Raw genomic sequence first — 18914 nt, forward strand, 5'->3', positions numbered from 1 at the left:
ACGTATGATCTGAGCAGAAAATCACATACACACAAACACACACTTACATGTATCAATATAGAATAACCTAATGAAGCTTTAACAGACATCATACGTATAACAAACAGCATATTAGGAAAAACGCTTACAGCCGGTGACTGCTCACTTTAATTTGTCAATAATTTACTTAAATTCAGCATCTATTTTATATTAAGACATAAATGAGATCCCAGATGTCCTTCAATCTTCATGAATTGTCACTTCCTCAGGCGGCCTATGAAGGACAAGCATATTGATAATTAGAGACACTGCATTTATCAACATATATAACATTTCAGTGTGCAGAATATCATCTACTGTACAGTGTTTCATTTCACATCCAAATGTGTATTTTATTCCATTTTATATTATAAATTGTTCCTATTCCTGCAACTTACATGCACAACTTTATCCATTCCACTAACTTAGGTCTTTTTTTGTTGATGTTAAGTATTGTATATAGTTGAGGTTTGCATTGTTTGTGAAGCCTTGGACAAATAAAGCCTTTGAATCCTTCTCAGAATGATTTAGTTCATATAAATACCAACACTGTAAGGAACAAAAGCAGTCAACTTTAAGACTGATTGTGCACAAATGGGTGTCGCTGCTTTAGATGAGTACACACACATTTCAACACTGACCTTTGTTGGGCAAGCTTCTTTCCTGTGAGAAAATAACAGACAAAAAGTTTACTATGATCTGTTGCAATAGCATGCATCTGTATTTCAATGAAGTACGATTGAGAAACACTCACTTTTTCTGTGTTTCATCCAACAGAAGCAGATGCAGCACAAGACTGACAACGCTGCACTCCCAGCTACAGCGAGCAGAGCCTGCTTGTAGTCTGGGAAAAATCAAAAGCAGTCATTTATCAAGAGTTATATAATCATACACAGAATTATATTTAGTTCTCTAAACAAGTTGCTACTACAACTACTACTCTGGCCTAATGTATAATCAGTGGTGGAATTTAATAAAGTACATTTACTTAAGTACTGTACTTAAATCTGCTAGGGCGGTGGTGGCAAAGTCCATAGGGGCTTGGCCTGGGAACTGGAAGGTCACCAGTTCAAGTCCCCGAAAGACCAAGTGCCACCGTGGTGTCCCTGAGCAAGACACTGGTTACCTACACTGCTCCCCGGGCGCCGTACATAATGGCAGCCCACTGCTCCTAACACTAGGATGGGTCAAATGCAGAGACCGCATTTCGTTGTCCTAGTACTTGTACTCTGTGCAATGACAATAAAGTTGAATCTTCTTCATCTTCTTCTTCTTCTTAAATACAATTTTCAGTTTGGAGTTTATTCATACACTGCCTGGTCGCACACTCTAATATTTCATTGGACCGCCTTTAGCTTTGATCACGGCACGCATTCACTGTGGCATCGTTTCCACAAGCTTCTGCAACATCACAACATTTATTTCTGTCTTGTATTTATTTTTCGCCAAGATCTTGTATTGATGACGGGAGATTTGGACCACTGCGCAAAGTCTTCTCCAGCACATCCCAAAGATTCTCAATCGGGTTCAGGTCTGGACTCTGTGGGGGCCAATCCATGTGTGAAAATGATGTCTCGTGCTCCCTGAACCACTCTCTCACAGTTTGAGCCCGATGGATCCTGGCATTGTCATCTTGGAACATGCCCGTGCCATCAGGGAAGGAAACAAGGTTTATATCCAGCAGCATGTAATTGAAATGTGCTTTTAGTATAACCTTTACTTAAAGGGGCCCTAATTTGCTTTCTGGGGTGTCAGAAAATACAGAAAATACATAGAAGTATAAAAACAGATTAGGATGGAGCAGTGTGAGTGTGAATTACACAGTGCACCCTCAATCCCTTTCCTGTAGTGTGTGCAAAGGCTCAAATCACGAATTTACCTCCGGAGGGCATGCCTGAAACGCCTCTATTGGCTAGCGCTCCAACACATTGTACGTGATAGGCTAAGGGGAGACCTTTTTGAACATGAGCATAATAAATGATATTAGGAGAGAAACAGTAAAACATTACATTGGTGTATTTATCCTCGTTCAAACTGTTATATAACTTCCATTACATGCACAAGTAGGTCTCGGGCCGCTCCACACCCCGGTGTCCTCACAAGTCACCTCTGACGATCCTATAATCTGGAAGCCTCGGTTGCATTGGAATCGACAGGTTGAGTTGAATGTCAGGTTTCCTCCGAAGCAACTGAGGTATCCGTTATCAGGCCGAGGCAGAGGGGGGCATCGGACAGCTGGGGGCACAAACAGGTTAAAGTTTAACAGTGATGCAATTATTCAACTTCTTTGGGCACATTGCTGAACCTAGACCAGACCAACTGCAGCAACCCCAGATCATAGCACTGCCCCCACAGGCTGGTGATCTGTTTTTGGGCCGGGCAGTGTAATATGCTACTTTATACTTTTAATCCACTAAATTTTGCCAATATGGTTCATTTTACTCAAATGCATTTATTTTACAGCCTTAGTTACTTCAGGGATTAGATTAGAGGCTAATACAAAATACTCAGTAAAGGTGTAAACATTAAATAATATAAAAGGTTTATATCCAGCAGCATGTAATTGCAATGTGCTTGTAGTATAACCTTTACTTAAAGGGGCCCTAATTTGCTTTTTGGGATTTCAAAAAATACAGAAAATACATACAAGTATAAAAACAGATTAGGATGGAGCAGTGTGAGTGTGAATTACACAATGCACCCTCAATCCCTTTCCTGTAGTGTGTGCAAAGGCTCAAATCATGAATTTACCTCCGGAGGGCATGCCTGAAACGCCTCTATTGGCTAGCGCTCCAACACATTGTACGTGATAGGCTAAGGGGAGGGAGACCTCTAAGCGGTCGACCAATTACAACAGAGCCTGTCAGCTAACCAATCAATTCAGAACGATGGTGAAAAAGAGGTGCTGCAGCACAGGCAGTATGAGAAAAACAAAGACCTTTTTGAACATGAGCATAATAAATGATATTAGGAGAGAAACAGTAAAACATTACATTGGTGTATTTATCCTCGTTCAAACTGTTATATAACTTCCATTACATGCACAAGTAGGTCTCAGGCCGCTCCACACCCCGGTGTCCTCACAAGTCACCTCTGACGATCCTATAATCTGGAAGCCTCGGTTGCATTCGAATCGACAGGTTGAGTTGAATGTCAGGTTTCCTCCGAAGCAACTGAGGTATCCATTATCAGGCCGAGGCAGAGGGGGGCATCGGACAGCTGGGGGCACAAACAGGTTAAAGTTTAACAGTGATGCAATTATTCAACTTCTTTGGGCACATTGCTGAACCTAGACCAGACCAACTGCAGCAACCCCAGATCATAGCACTGCCCCCACAGGCTGGTGATCTGTTTTTGGGCCGGGCAGTGTAATATGCTACTTTATACTTTTAATCCACTAAATTTTGCCAATATGGTTCATTTTACTCAAATGCATTTATTTTACAGCCTTAGTTACTTCAGGGATTAGATTAGAGGCTAATACAAAATACTCAGTAAAGGTGTAAACATTAAATAATATAAAAGGTTTATATCCAGCAGCATGTAATTAAAATGTGCTTTTAGTATAACCTTTACTTAAAGGGGCCCTAATGAGCTTTTTGGGGTTTCAAAAAATACAGAAAATACATACAAGTATAAAAACAGATTAGGATGGAGCAGTGTGAGTGTGAATTACACAATGCACCCTCAATCCCTTTCCTGTAGTGTGTGCAAAGGCTCAAATCATGAATTTACCTCCGGAGGGCATGCCTGAAACGCCTCTATTGGCTAGCGCTCCAACACATTGTACGTGATAGGCTAAGGGGAGGGAGACCTCTAAGCGGTCGACCAATCACAACAGAGCCTGTCAGCTAACCAATCAATTCAGAACGATGGGGAAAAAGAGGTGCTGCAGCACAGGCAGTATGAGAAAAACAAAGACCTCTTTGAACATGAGCATAATAAATGATATTAGGAGAGAAACAGTAAAACATTACATTGGTGTATTTATCCTCGTTCAAACTGTTATATGACTTCCATTACATGCACAAGTAGGTCTCGGGCCGCTCCACACCCCGGTGTCCTCACAAGTCACCTCTGACGATCCTTTAATCTGGAAGCCTCGGTTGCATTCGAATCGACAGGTTGAGTTGAATGTCAGGTTTCCTCCGAAACAACTGAGGTATCCGTTATCAGGCCGAGGCAGACGGGGGCATCGGACAGCTGGGGGCACAAACAGGTTAAAGTTTAACAGTGATGCAATTATTCAACTTCTTACGCTGGCTTTGTACTGTGAAAATAATCTTTAAAGGCAGGGATATGGTGATGCAAGTATTTTTGGTGACTCCAAAGTTATCCTTAGCCTGGCCTTAGGAAACAGAGGAAACGGATGCGAGGCTTATGATGAGTACAATAAAATAAAACATTAATACATTTCACAAGAAGCACAGAGGTAGTGGATATAAACAAAGGAAGGAGAGAGTGCATTCATCAGATCATAACGTGAGTGAGTAAAGGGAACCTGACATTGCTGATTGTGGTAGTTCTTAGAAATTCCTCCACATACCAACTGTATGGTAAATATATAAATAACAGCCTTATAAAAACACCATTATAGACGTACTCAGGTTGTATTGGTGCCTCGTGTTTCAGAAATGAATATGCATGAGAGAAAGAGAGCTGAAGGGAATCTGTAGAGTTGGCTAAGGATTGATTTAATTGGCTAAACTCATCCCCTGGAACGCCACGCCTCAATCATAGTTGAGCTACGTAACTAGAAATTGTTGCACCTTATAGTTAGCACACATTATGTACGGTTGAAATCCATTAGAAAAAAAATACTAGCACATTCTTTTTATGGAAATTCATCACCTATTTGTATTTTGCAGTGATGGAAAGTTTCCTCAAATACTGTGGCCTACTTTTACTGTCCCTTGTCCATTTAATGCCACATTATACCTGCAGTACTCCACTACATTAAGGAGACGAGATACAAAAAGGTAACATTTTAATCATATTTTGGGAAAAAGTGGAGAAAGTCATCATAGGTTTGTGAATCAAAACGTTGTGTCCAGATGTCATGTTTAGTGTAATATATCACTGGACATGCAAGGACGGTTTTTCGAGAATGAATACTTTAACTTGGGATACTTTTGCAAGTTAAATAAGTGACATTTTAATTGGAGCACTATTATTTGCAATGGAGTATTTTGACATACATGTTTGGTTCTCAAAGTAAACTAAAGGATCTAAATCTGCTTCCATCACTGACACTTTGCAGCGTATGTGCATTAACTTATAGACACAGGATAAAATGTACATACGGGCATGTGAGAATTGTTTAAGATGGATTAGACAAAATGTGATCCTTTAAATCAGGGGTATTCAACTCAAATTCAACGAGGTCCGGTTAGAGAAAATTTCCTCAAGCGAAGGTCCGGAAGTTCAAAATGTCTAACTCGTTATGAATGAGTGTGATATTCATTAGCTGTGACCTAGTAGCTGTATCAGCGTCTGCATGCATGTAAAACAACAATATCTTGGTCGTCTCTCCCCTCACTCTTCTCTCCCCCTTCTCTCTTTGTCTCCCGCTAACTGTCTCTCCCCTCACTCTTCTCTCCGTCTTCTCTCTCCCCTCACTCTTCTCTCCGTCTTCTCTCTCCCGCTAACTGTCTCTCCCCTCACTCTTCTCTCCGTCTTCTCTCTCCCCTCACTCTTCTCTCCGTCTTCTCTCTCCCGCTAACTATCTCTCCCCTCACTCTTCTCTCCGTCTTCTCTCTCCCCTCACCCTTCTCTCTCTGTCTCCCGCTAACTGTCTCTCCCCTCACTCTTCTCTCTCCCGCTAATTGTCTCTCCCCTCACTCTTCTCTCCGTCTTCTCTCTCCCGCTAACTGTCTCTGCCCTCACTCTTTCTCCGTCTTCTCTCTCCCGCTAACTGTCTCTCCCCTCACTCTTCTCTCTGTCTTCTCTCTCCCCTCACTCTTCTCTCCGTCTTCTCTCTCCCGCTAACTGTCTCTCCCCTCACTCTTCTCTCCGTCTTCTCTCTCCCCTCACTCTTCTCTCTGTCTTCTCTCTCCCGCTAACTGTCTCTCCCCTCACTCTTCTCTCCGTCTTCTCTCTCCCGCTAACTGTCTCTCCCCTCACTCTTCTCTCCGTCTTCTCTCTCCCGCTAACTGTCTCTCCCCTCAGTCTTCTCTCCGTCTTCTCTCTCCCGCTAACTGTCTCTCCCCTCACTCTTCTCTCTGTCTTCTCTCTCCCCTCACTCTTCTCTCCGTCTTCTCTCTCCCGCTAACTATCTCTCCCCTCACTCTTCTCTCCGTCTTCTCTCTCCCCTCACCCTTCTCTCTCTGTCTCCCGCTAACTGTCTCTCCCCTCACTCTTCTCTCTCCCGCTAATTGTCTCTCCCCTCACTCTTCTCTCCGTCTTCTCTCTCCCGCTAACTGTCTCTGCCCTCACTCTTTCTCCGTCTTCTCTCTCCCGCTAACTGTCTCTCCCCTCACTCTTCTCTCTGTCTTCTCTCTCCCCTCACTCTTCTCTCCGTCTTCTCTCTCCCGCTAACTGTCTCTCCCCTCACTCTTCTCTCCGTCTTCTCTCTCCCCTCACTCTTCTCTCTGTCTTCTCTCTCCCGCTAACTGTCTCTCCCCTCACTCTTCTCTCCGTCTTCTCTCTCCCGCTAACTGTCTCTCCCCTCACTCTTCTATCCGTCTTCTCTCTCCCGCTAACTGTCTCTCCCCTCAGTCTTCTCTCCGTCTTCTCTCTCCCGCTAACTATCTCTCCCCTCACTCTTCTCTCCGTCTTCTCTCTCCCCTCACCCTTCTCTCTCTGTCTCCCGCTAACTGTCTCTCCCCTCACTCTTCTCTCTCCCGCTAATTGTCTCTCCCCTCACTCTTCTCTCCGTCTTCTCTCTCCCGCTAACTGTCTCTGCCCTCACTCTTTCTCCGTCTTCTCTCTCCCGCTAACTGTCTCTCCCCTCACTCTTCTCTCTGTCTTCTCTCTCCCCTCACTCTTCTCTCCGTCTTCTCTCTCCCGCTAACTGTCTCTCCCCTCACTCTTCTCTCCGTCTTCTCTCTCCCCTCACTCTTCTCTCTGTCTTCTCTCTCCCGCTAACTGTCTCTCCCCTCACTCTTCTCTCCGTCTTCTCTCTCCCGCTAACTGTCTCTCCCCTCACTCTTCTCTCCGTCTTCTCTCTCCCGCTAACTGTCTCTCCCCTCAGTCTTCTCTCCGTCTTCTCTCTCCCGCTAACTCGCTTCTTCTTCTTGTGTTTATCTCCCTGTATCGCTCTCTCGTCTCTATCGCCCCCTGTTGCCCCGTCAAAATGAAAATCCCTTATTAATGTATTGATTATATGTCCGGGTCCGTATAGGTCGGCGTCAGGGTCCGGACCCGGACTATGGTCCGCCTGTTAGTGAACTATGCTTTAAATGAACTTGTGCTATTGTAGTAATTGGTGAGAGCTAAGTCCTCACCTGTTTGGCACCTGTCTCCCTCAAAGCCGGGCTCACAGATGCAGGTCATGTTGTTGATGGTCTCCTGGCATCTTCCTCTTTCACATGATGTTTCAATACACTGAGCTGCACAGAAAAACATAAACACTAATCTTCTACCACTTTTTAAACTGTAACTTTCAAACCAAATCAGTTTTACACATACCTTTATAACAAACGGGGAATTTCAGGGAGCTGCATTTCTCGTCATTCCACCTCCCTCGGTTCGGTCCTGTGTTGACGTAGAGCTCCACGCAGAACTCGGTGCTGTGGTTGTTGTTCGGCTCGTTTGCTGCCCATGAATGCTCACCAACCCACGTGCTGTTATTCCCGATCCAGGTCCAAGGTTGATTCCTGTGATTTTTGGTGATTCCAATCCAATAATATGGGCTCCCATTTCTGTTTGGCAGCAAAGACACCAGGTAGTTGTTCTCTCTCTGGTTCTGGATCACCACCATGTCAGTGTAAGTGGTCTGGCACCACTGCCGGGCCTGGGTCCAGTTCATGGTCTTTTTATTGGAATGATACGTCCAGCCAGAGGTCAAATGAGCCAATGAGCTTCCTAGTATACATTTTGGAAGAGAGAGAGAAAAAAAAAGCAAAATGTCAATAATAAAAAAATGATAATAATAAAAGCACCAAAGAAAAATTGCAATCCAAAGTACTTCACAAAATAAAAAATCGTAATAGATATAATTAACATAAAGGGATTAATAGACATATGGTAAATGGAAAATTAAACAATTAATAAAACACTTCCAAAAAAAAGAATACTAAAAATAAAATAAGTATAAAAATGGGATGGAATAAAATACATAGAACGCGTGAACTAGGAAACATAGAACCTATATCAAAATATAAATATAATACAATTATTCAAGATAACCAGTATTTGAGCACATGCATCAGTTAACAATGCTGCAGCTCCAGTCTCTTCTACTCTCTTATGTATTTTTAGAAGATAACTTTTATACAATAAACAACACCTCTTTTGCCTTAGTGTTGAAGCTAATACTCACCTATGAAAAGGATTAATATCCACATCATTTTCAATGAGGGATCACAAATACCTGTTGTCTGTGCAAAAAAAAAGAATCAGAAGCTAAAATATTGATGAATCCAACCTTTAAAATTAATGGGAAAAGCATACTTACCTATAATTGGTAATATATGAAAAGTACACCTATAGTTGAATAGTTTGAAATGAGCTTGCTACTTAAGATACATTCTTGTTTTCCTATTCAAAATCAAACATTGTACCACAGAAGTATGTGAATGTGAGCTTAGCAGGGACCAATGTAAGGCTTTTATATTTCTCTTTGGCTTTTTGTCCAACATTATCAGACAATTACAGGATGTTTACTTTACAAAGTGAATGCAGGTGATGAATGAATAACTGACCGGTTAGACCTGTACAGACCTTCTGGTCATCGTGTGATTGGGAATATTCCAGTGAAAGCTTTCAGTTATGCATGGAAAGAAAAAAATTCAGGAAACACAAAAATATAAAGCCCGGTGCAGACATGATTGAAGCCAACACAAAGACATATATCCAAAAGGCTTATTTTGGCCAATTTTTGCAATTAATTTCATGATCTTGATCACTTTAGCCGGTTTTGTTATTGTTGGTAAGATGATGTTAACTTTAAAGAGGACATATTATGCAGATGTTCAGGTTCATATTAGTATTTTGTGCCTTTACGGTAACATGTCTCCATGCTTTAATGTTCAAAAAGCTCTTTATTTTTCTCATACTGCCTGTGCTGCAGCGCCTCTTTTCACCCTCTGTCTGAAACCAGAGCCCAGTCTGCTCTGGTTGGATCGCTGGCTGGCTCTGTTGTGATTGGTCCACCGCTTAGAGATGTCCCGCCCCTTAGCCTGTCGTATACAATTATGTTGGAGTGCCAATAGAAGTGTGAGTTTTACATAAGGATGTCACCATGTCACAGAAGTAAACAAAGGAGTCCAATGGAGGTGTTTCAGGCAGGGAGAGATCTCCCTCCGGAGGGAACTTTGGGATTTTAGCCTTTGCAGACCATTTACATCAGGGGTGTCCAAGCTACGGCCCGGGGGCCAAATGCGGCCCGCAGGCCATTTTGAATCGGCCCTCAGCAAATTCTGAAAGTATAATGGAATATGGCCCACAAATTAAACTTTTGCTTGTCTTATATTGTACTTCTCAAATATATATGTTAACATATATTAATGAGCCCAATTTAAAATAGATTCAGTCATTTAGGATGTAAAACCTTTTCTAACAAATCTTCAAATAAATCCCGAAAACTTATTTCTATAACAAGCTTGAAATTTAACCTTCGTATTTACTCTTATTATCAGCAATCTGAGGTTTCTGTTTTAAGGAATGAGCTGCCAACAAAATAAATGAAACCCTAAAGAGAGACGGGATGAAGGCTGTTTTTTCCTTAAACCATTTGAAATTATCGTGCATTATTCGCCTACATTTTATTTGTTTTGCTAACTTGTAACTTAAGTTATGAGGCAATATTCACCTCTATAAGTGGCCCAGCTCTCCGTGTATTTTTCTGTATGTGGCCCTCGGTGAAAAAAGTTTGGACACCCCTGATTTACATGCACTAAAACCTATTTAACATACTACAGGAAAGGAAAACCGCCACAAAGCTTAATAGAACTTTCTTTAGGCAAACAGACTCTTGTAATCCTCTTTGCTCCTCCTGCCTACTGTTCACATGCACTATAGCATGAAACATTTCTCCTCTTACCAGAATAAGCAAATATCAGTAGACCGTTTTTAATGACACTGCTACTTTGCACATTAAATGTTTTTTATTCACAACAGCAACAAATGACAGGCCAACCTTAAGTCTGCAGAAGATATGAGATCTATTTCTGGTCCAGCTGAAGTGCTAACATGTAGGGAAGACTGTTGATGGAACCACAATAGTGATGATCTGTGAAACAGCTTACCGCAGCAATAAAGTCCTTCCTGCTTCACAATCTCACTGTTATACAACTATTCACCTCTGTGCTTCATTGTGATGAAGGTGGCACAAACAGACATGAGGTCTGTTTTGTTTTCTGGAAAAAGGTACCTCCTGGACCTCTGAAAGAATACATGATGACCTGCAGAGTCAGCATAAATTAGCAGAGAAGTTGTTGTGTGTGTGGAGCTAATGGCTGAACCTTTGTTCCAGTGTATCAGTGTTATGAAACGACTGACAATTTATGTATGTTTCATAACTGACTGTAGACGTTGTTTATGATGCCGAAAGAAGCATAAATATGAGCAAACACACATGATAGTTTGACATTTTATTAAGAATAAACACAGCGCTGCATTAAATATACAGTAATATGAATAAGCATCTTAAATGCATAACAATCTGGTAAATAAATAGCTTATAAATACTGAAATCCTTCACAGTACTCCAAGGACATGGGACAACCTTTCGTAACATTTACAGCGAGATTAAAAGAGCAAGCTTTCTAGCGTGATCACTAGGCCGTAGAACAATTTGTTCCATATGAAACTCCCCTTGGGAGGAAATACATGTCCAAACATCACGGGGGAAACCATGACGTTAAAGAAATAACATACAGTAATCAAATGCAAAGATCTAAAAAAACATTTCCTTTCATCGTAAAAAGCTTTTAAAGCTTTTATACATATTGCTCACATTAGTACTTCTGGTCACTCATATGTTATGTTAGAGATTGTCCTTATATGTATGTGTTTTATATGAGGCTGTCAATGCTGTTTCTGTAGGTTGTATGAGGGGGCTCTATGTCCGAGTTGCTGTAAGAGAAGACGAACAAAAGAAAATGAGCATCGCAATCTAACATGTGCCATTAATTTTTTTTTAATTGCTTCATTTGAGTCCTGAATGCTTACCTGCTCAGCTCAAACTTGTTGGCGTTTTGCTTCAGTCGCTTCATGATCCATATGGCCAAAGACAGACCACTGAATGCCAGAGCGGCCCCTGTTGCGGTACCAGAGGCAATGGCAGCAAGCTGAGACTCGAGAGCTGAGGAAACATTATCAAATGTGAATAAATTGACTCATAAACTCAAACATGCATTTTAAATTGGTATTTAAACATTTTTTTTTTAAACATTTGTTCCTATCTGACCTTTGCAAGTTGGTTTATCTCCAGTCCAATTGCCATTACGGTCACAGGTCAGCAGGTCATGTCCGTCTAAAGAGTAATCTTGATTGCAGGTGAAGGAGCACTGTGAGTTGAACATTGGATCAATGTTGGAACAGTTCACGTGACCGTTTTCAGGAGACTCGAGCAGAGGGCATCTCACTGCTGTGGGATAAAAACAATAAGAATTTAGATGTGAACCTTCCCATATTGATAAAGGAGCTCTCAACTCTAACCCATGCATGCAAATGAAGAAGTGATTATAAAATATATCAAGTAACATGTGCATACCTGTGCAGTTTGGTGGTGCGGAGGTCCACTGGCCTGGATTTGCACACTCCATGCTGAGTGCACCTTGCAGCTCATGGCCTTCATCACAGCTGAATATGCAGACCATACCAAGTGGATGGGGGGTCCCGGTAGAAACAGGTGAAGACAGAGAGGGACTGCAGCTGATCTGGGCCCTTGATGGGATCTCTGGAGCAGGACATCCTATCGCTAAAAAGAAAGATGATGAGATGTCATGACCAAGCCAAGAAAAGCAAATAGTGTGCGCATTTATTTATGTGAACAGATGTTTCCTTACCTTTGCAGGCAGGTATGGCTTTACTCCACTGTCCGTCCTCAGAACACTGACTGCTGTGTGCTCCCTGCAGCTCAAAGCCTGCTGCACACTTGAAGCTGCAGGTGGAGTCTGGACGCAGGTCATTAAATGGTCGGCTGCACTCTGTGATGAGGTGAGCTTCTTCTGGCTTCTGGCAAGTAATGGCTAACACAAAAAAATACAAAATGCAGATTTAGTATGGTTTTCACAAGTCACAAAACAAGGAAGTTGATATGAGTAACTTAAGCTACATCCTTACCTTCACAGCGAGGCATCCTCTCACTCCACTCAGCTGCAGACGTGCACGTCACTCTGCTTGAACCCACCAGCTGGTAGCCCGGAGCACAGCTGAAGCTGCATGTGTTTCCATAGCTGAACCTGACATTTGCATCGTCTCCACAGTTTAAAAGGCCGTTATCTAGCTCTTGGAGATCAGGGCACTGGACCGCTGCAAAACAGAAGGAGGAAAGAACAGGTCAACAGGAGCCTCAAACAGAGGGCATCTCACTGCTGTGGGAGAAAACAATAAGAATTGAGATGTGATCCTTCCCATATTGATAAAGGAGCTCTCAACTCTAACCCATGCATGCAAATGAAGAAGTGATTATAAAATATATCAAGTAACATGTGCATACCTGTGCAGTTTGGTGGTGCGGAGGTCCACTGGCCTGGATTTGCACACTCCATGCTGAGTGCACCTTGCAGCTCATGGCCTTCATCACAGCTGAATATGCAGACCATACCAAGTGGATGGGGGGTCCCGGTAGAAACAGGTGAAGACAGAGAGGGACTGCAGCTGATCTGGGCCCTTGATGGGATCTCTGGAGCAGGACATCCTATCGCTAAAAAGAAAGAGGATGAGATGTCATGACCAAGCCAAGAAAAGCAAATAGTGTGCGCATTTATTTATGTGAACAGATGTTTCCTTACCTTTGCAGGCAGGTATGGCTTTACTCCACTGTCCGTCCTCAGAACACTGACTGCTGTGTGCTCCCTGCAGCTCAAAGCCTGCTGCACACTTGAAGCTGCAGGTGGAGTCTGGACGCAGGTCATTAAACGGTCGGCTGCACTCTGTGATGAGGTGAGCTTCTTCTGGCTTCTGGCAAGTAATGGCTAACACAAAAAAATACAAAATGCAGATTTAGTATGGTTTTCACAAGTCACAAAACAAGGAAGTTGTTAGGAGTAACTTAAGCTACATCCTCACCTTCACAGCGAGGCATCCTCTCACTCCACTCAGCTGCAGACGTGCACGTCACCCTGCTGGCTCCCACCAGCTGGTAGCCCGGAGCACAGCTGAAGCTGCATGTGTTTCCGTAGCTGAACTTCACATCTGCATCGTCTCCACAGTTCAAAAGGCCGTTATCTAGCTCTTGGAGATCAGGGCACTGGACCGCTGCAAAAAAGAAGGAGGAAAGAACAGGTCAACAGGAGCCGTTTTAATAACATCCTAAAGCTTTCCCCTCTTAATAACAGACTTGAAAACAAATGAACATTGGTATAATGGATACTGAGAGAAGTCCTGCCAGATAAAAGCATTAAAACGTACCAACACAAAACGGCTGTGAGGCATTCCATAATCCTGATGCTTCACATTGCAGAGTGTTTTGAAGGGTACCAGCGAGTTCATAGCCTTCATCACAGGTAAACACACATGTGGACCTGAAGCTGGACAAGCCCAGAGGATCGGAGCACGTCATGGATCCTCTTGCTGGTTTCGACATCGGCTGACATTGAACCACTGTTGACAACAAGACCATCAAAACACTGAAAATTCAATTTTGTTTCTCCGAATATGATAACTTCAAAACACAATACCATTGGTTCATAACATTATTTTCGCAGCTAAACTCACGTTCACAGGTAGGAGGCTTCTCCGACCACTGTTTGGACGCAGTGCACCTCAGAGGTCTGGACATGCTCATCTGGTATCCTTCCTCACAGGAATACTGGCACTCAGAGTCGTAGGTGAAGTTTCCATTTGTGTGAGTGCAATGTACACTTCCTTTATCTGGGACGGTCACATCCTTTTTGTCACACTCGACAACTGCCGACAAAGAAAACAAGACACTGTTAGATATCAGGTCCTGGCTGTAAATTACTTAATGTAAATTTGAAGCACTTTAACATTTACTTACCATGCTCACACTGGTCTCCGTAAAAGCCTTCAAAGCAAGCACAACTGTGGTTGTTGATGGTTTCTACACACTCTCCATTCTGGCAGGAGTCACTCTTACAGGCAGCTAAGGAAAGAAGCAGTACTTTCTTATAAATTGTATAAAAGATTACTCCTTTCCAAGCTTTTTGGTATTTAAAAGCCACCAAAAAACAACTAAGGCAGCAAAAATTAGCAGCTCTTGTAGAGTCAGAGTCAGGTTTATTAGCAATAACTTGTTTTTTGTTGTATTCTAATTTCTAACATTTGCTCACCTGCGTAGCACAGAGCGGTCTTCAGTTTCCCACACCTCTCATCATTCCATTTGCCCGTCTCTTGCGTCCTCTGAATGTACATCTCCACACAGTCTTCATGCGATCCCTTACTCTTTCCATTGTTTGGTTCTCCCTTTGCCCAGTTGGTTGCTTCTTTTGTCAGAGCTTTGTTGGTTCCTACCCAGGTCCAGACAGTGTTGACTTTGCGGATCCCGATCCAGTAGTATGTTTTTTTCCAGGGCAGCCAGCGGTTGAGATGGACGATCTCCTGCTGGTTCTGGATGGCCACCATATCTGTGTAATTTTCCTTGCACCAGGCTCGAGCATCTTGCCAATTCATGGTGTTGTCGGAGTAGAAGTACTCCCAGCACTCAACACTGGACCACATGCACAGCACTGAGGAGGGAGGACAGAGACTCAAGTTAGATGGAAGTGTAATAAGGATGAATATTAAAGCAGAAAATAAAAGTTGAAAATGGGATTCTGGATGAACATACTTGAACAAAGAAAGGTAAGGCTGATCCATGAGGACTTAGACCCTCGGGTTTGAAGTAATCCAAAGCAGAACTCCTGTAAGGATGAAGTAAAAAAGATAAATTAGAATAAATAAATGCATTACTGACTAAAGACAAAGAATGAAGGCATTTGCACTAAAGAAAACTCTATTTCAGTTCTCACCATTTTAAGTAGTAGTTATGATAACCTTCAGAAGTATTTCTTAAGTCTGAACACTTCTGAGGATGAAATGATTCTGAGTTTTATGAGCTGCAATGCCTGCCTTTTGTACCCTTGATTGGCCTGGTCCCCCTTTTCCTGGAAACCCTCATCACAAGCAGGATTTCAGTGGAAATTCCCTACTCCCCCTCCTCCCCTCCGGGGTCCTTTGAAACTTTCCCTATCTCTCTTCCTCACTCTCACACAAGACATTCTTGGCTTCAGAAGACATGTTCTGGCATTATTAGAGACATGCCTTTCTAAACTCACACCTTATATTCACTGTAAAATACATTTACAATAAAACCAAATATAATATTCCCTTGTTAATAGCCAATGTTGCAGTTGCACGAGGGAGCCTAAAAATCTAATTTTCTCTAACCAGACTCCACTTTAATACATAAAACTGATGACACGTTGACACAAATAACATGTTCAGTGCAGGACTTTTACTTTTGATGGAGTATTTTAGTTGAATCTGTGTTTTCACTTAAAGTATCTTAACTTAATGACTTCAAACGCTCTTACGCACTGATCATTTCCTAATGGGCCTTCTTTGGCACTTAGCACACAGATAGCAAGGATAAAACAAGTGGCATAACGACAAGTGATATGTTCCTGGGGAAGAGATGACAGCGTGCATAACACACACTTAAGTGAAAGGCAAAGCAAAGGAAATTCCAGTTTTCAAAGCTGTGGGCTGATAAGAGTGTCCGAGAGAGATTTAGGGTGCCAACGATATTCCCACATTTTCATCTTGGACAGAAATGCACCTTTTAAATTGTTGCCACCAAATGAAAGAAGAGAAATTAAGTCTTCATGAGTTGATGCTTATTAGTAGTAGCACAAAACAGACCACTCATACACTAGAACATGCTTTTTACACTTCAAATAAACACATTGACATGCCCTCTCAAACGATGTGTTCTTTCAAATAATAAAAGGAGGAGAAAAGACAATGAAATAGTAGCAAACAAACATTTAAAATGATCTATTTTATGACTGTCCAGAGACGGGAAGTTTGTGCAGCAGGAGCAGAGGCGCCAGCTGGCTGTCTGTGTTTCAGTGACATCCTTCCTCTCCAACCCAGGAGGCAAAGGAGAGCATCCAATGTTGCTTCACACCTTTTTACTCTATGAAAAGAATGCAAACTAATTCAAACAAAACAACACCCAAGAGAGACTCATATTCAGACTTGTTAAGAATATCCTGAAGAGATGCTTATATATGTTTATGCTCTGAAAATGATCTAATTATCAGGTGTGACCCTAGGGCTTTGTGTTTTGTTTTTTTGTCCGGTTGTTACCTGTGTGAATGTGAATCTGTTAATATTAGTTTCTTTGTTTGCTTTAATACACCAAGTTGAACATTTGCCAAGATGGCTTAATAGGCGGATTTACAACAATGTCTATAATGTGGACTTTCCATGTATCTTAAAACTGTATAAAACCATCTATTCTTGAAGATAATCATGCATGAAAAAGGTAGGTTAGGGTAAAGCAATTTTAATTACTTCATAAGGACAATATTTCTACAACCATGACATTTTCTGCTACTGTTGAACTAATAGGTCTATGGCATGATGAAACACTATAAATCACAGATGCTAAACATCTGTTTACCTCGATGTCTTCTTTAACCTGATTAAGCAGAAAAGATGAGGTAATGCAACCGTCTGAGCAATTTTTCTATAAAATAAAAGACAACGCATGACGGATTACTGGTTAAAGACAAGAGCATCCTGGAAAACAAAGGTTCAAGCAACTGTGGCAAAAAACATCCACCCTAACCCTAATACTACATCACTAACACCAGCTCCGACTCTGACCTCTGACATTCTTGACAGACTCCAGCAGAAAATCTTCTCTGGCTACAGGAAATTACAAATCTAATAGAAAGATAAAACAAAGTGACTCCTGGCTGACAAATGAAATAGCCATTACATTGTTGATCCGATAAATATAAGCTGTGGTGTGCTGATACCTTAGTTTTTGGTTTGTGAAGAACTTTTTGTTACCTTTTATGTATATGAAAAGTTGTATAAACTGTACGTTTTCAGTACATTGCACCACTGTTATCTGTAGTAGGTCTCATGGTTTCTGTAGCAGTTCCCTCTTGTCGCCACACGGGGTCGCATGCATTATCCTGCACAGTAATGGGGACAGCTTGCAGGTTGTCTGTCTCTTTAAGACAGGAACTAGATGTCCAGATCCTAATAAAGTAATTCGTGAGGCTGCCCCATGTTGCTGTCTGTCCTCGGTAGACCCTGCACAGTGTGAGACTGTCCCGTGATCTCCGTACAACTACAGCTGCAATGGCAGACGCCCTGGCTAAAATCCCCGTGGTAGAGATTGATCCAGAGGGAACGTTTAAGTACATTCTGCTCACAGTGAAAGTGAAAGATGGCGAATTACATAAAGACGTAGTCCGAGGCACAAAAAGTGCAGAGTATCACAGTAAGTTCATGACCGTAGTTTGCTGCAGAGTGCGTCAGATGGGCTGCAAATAAAAAAGCTGTGTTGCTGCTGCAGAATTTGCAGAATTAACACATTTACTTTAGGTGCAAATAACCTGCACAGACCAGTATTGCAATGCCTGCCAAACAGTATATGTGCATTGCAATACTGAAGCCAACATCCATATAAGTTAACATATGAGACAGAAAAAGCTTCACTGTAAACAATATTGCATCTTTTCATTGGTAATTTGATTATTTTTTTTACAGATCATATATTTGAGAAGGTCAATCCAGCTATGGAGGCCTTGGGGATGGAGTGTAAATGCCTTGGAGGAGGGAAGATAGAGCACAACAGCCAAGATAAAAAACTGAGGGTGTTTGGAGAGTCAACCGTAAGTTCATTTAATTGCAAATGCATTAAAAACGTAATCAAATTTACTCCAACTTCTATATTATGTGCTTTTCCTTCATTTCCAGGCATTTGGAAAAGCAGACCATTCTGTGTCTGCGGAGAAGTTGAAGAGTGCCTTCAGCGACTATGAGATCACCTGGTCTGACGACAAGAAATAGAGTAAAGCTGCAACTAACTGTGTTATCAGTTCCAAACCTTCTGTAAATCCATCATTTAAATAAAACACACCATTCTGCATTTCATAGTTTGTTTTTGTTCTGTGAAAGCACCAAAATGTACTCTTTGATTACAGGTTTTATCCTTTTCATTAGGCACGATGTAAAGGATGAGGCATAAACACACCTATCATGAATCCTTTGGTAATTAAAGTGATTCATTTTCCTTTTAGTGACTGATTTAGTTTATCAGAATTTAACGGGCCGGGTGCCAAGCGTGAAGTCCATACAGGAAGGGGTGAGCCAGTTGGAGTCCTGACACATCCTGTTCCACTTTCGGGAAAGTTTGTGGTTTGAAATAAACAAGGCGAGATAAGAGACACTTTCACTTGCACTTGTGGTTATCCACTTTCATGTGGGTGTAAGGCTCAATGCTGATAAATTTACAGACAATAAAAGAATAATAAATAAAAGCTAGAGAGAAAACAATCGGAGAAAAGAATTACACAAAAGTTCACAGCTGGATAAAATAGTGC

General features: G+C 41.9%; 3 protein-coding genes across 3 annotated transcripts; 1 reads left to right on the plus strand and 2 right to left on the minus strand.

The window, feature by feature from the left end:
• Positions 1 to 36: 36 nt before the first annotated feature.
• Positions 37 to 8741, minus strand: LOC134870100 (E-selectin-like). The gene is made up of 10 exons (XM_063892120.1): positions 8636 to 8741; positions 8501 to 8558; positions 7648 to 8043; positions 7464 to 7568; positions 4042 to 4221; positions 3058 to 3237; positions 2074 to 2253; positions 773 to 862; positions 660 to 681; positions 37 to 253 (listed from the first exon to the last, which is right to left on the minus strand). Exons 2-10 carry the CDS (start codon positions 8526 to 8528, stop codon positions 220 to 222), a joined length of 1215 nt encoding a protein of 404 aa, XP_063748190.1. The 5' UTR covers positions 8529 to 8558; positions 8636 to 8741; the 3' UTR covers positions 37 to 219.
• Positions 8742 to 10759: 2018 nt separating this feature from the next.
• Positions 10760 to 15428, minus strand: LOC134870099 (E-selectin-like). Its single transcript, XM_063892119.1, has 15 exons — positions 15318 to 15428; positions 15137 to 15209; positions 14640 to 15035; positions 14348 to 14452; positions 14065 to 14256; positions 13759 to 13950; positions 13417 to 13605; positions 13140 to 13322; positions 12845 to 13051; positions 12469 to 12657; positions 12192 to 12374; positions 11897 to 12103; positions 11591 to 11770; positions 11353 to 11485; positions 10760 to 11256 (listed from the first exon to the last, which is right to left on the minus strand). Exons 1-15 carry the CDS (start codon positions 15318 to 15320, stop codon positions 11196 to 11198), a joined length of 2493 nt encoding a protein of 830 aa, XP_063748189.1. The 5' UTR covers positions 15321 to 15428; the 3' UTR covers positions 10760 to 11195.
• A 2122-nt stretch (positions 15429 to 17550) lies between these two features.
• Positions 17551 to 18465, plus strand: si:dkey-51e6.1. The gene is made up of 3 exons (XM_063891706.1): positions 17551 to 17809; positions 18079 to 18203; positions 18289 to 18465. Exons 1-3 carry the CDS (start codon positions 17668 to 17670, stop codon positions 18379 to 18381), a joined length of 360 nt encoding a protein of 119 aa, XP_063747776.1. The 5' UTR covers positions 17551 to 17667; the 3' UTR covers positions 18382 to 18465.
• Positions 18466 to 18914: the final 449 nt, after the last annotated feature.

This window comes from Eleginops maclovinus, chromosome 9, assembly GCF_036324505.1.
Source record: "Eleginops maclovinus isolate JMC-PN-2008 ecotype Puerto Natales chromosome 9, JC_Emac_rtc_rv5, whole genome shotgun sequence".
NCBI lineage: Eukaryota > Metazoa > Chordata > Actinopteri > Perciformes > Eleginopidae > Eleginops > Eleginops maclovinus.

Coding starts and splice junctions, on each gene's coding strand:
- LOC134870100 (XM_063892120.1), bottom strand. CDS start 8,528: ATGATGTGGATATTAATCCTTTTCATAG. Junction 3,238..4,041: donor CCCGAGACCTACTTGTGCAT/GTAATGGAAGTC, acceptor TTGTGCCCCCAG/CTGTCCGATGCCCCCCTCTG. Junction 682..772: donor TTGGATGAAACACAGAAAAA/GTGAGTGTTTCT, acceptor ATTTTCTCACAG/GAAAGAAGCTTGCCCAACAA.
- LOC134870099 (XM_063892119.1), bottom strand. Junction 14,257..14,347: donor CGGAGACCAGTGTGAGCATG/GTAAGTAAATGT, acceptor CTTTGTCGGCAG/TTGTCGAGTGTGACAAAAAG. Junction 13,052..13,139: donor AGCCATACCTGCCTGCAAAG/GTAAGGAAACAT, acceptor CTTTCTTTTTAG/CGATAGGATGTCCTGCTCCA.
- si:dkey-51e6.1 (XM_063891706.1), top strand. CDS start 17,668: ATGGCAGACGCCCTGGCTAAAATCCCCGTGGTAGAGATTGATCCAGAG. Junction 17,810..18,078: donor AAAAAGTGCAGAGTATCACA/GTAAGTTCATGA, acceptor TTTTTTTTACAG/ATCATATATTTGAGAAGGTC. Junction 18,204..18,288: donor GGGTGTTTGGAGAGTCAACC/GTAAGTTCATTT, acceptor CTTCATTTCCAG/GCATTTGGAAAAGCAGACCA.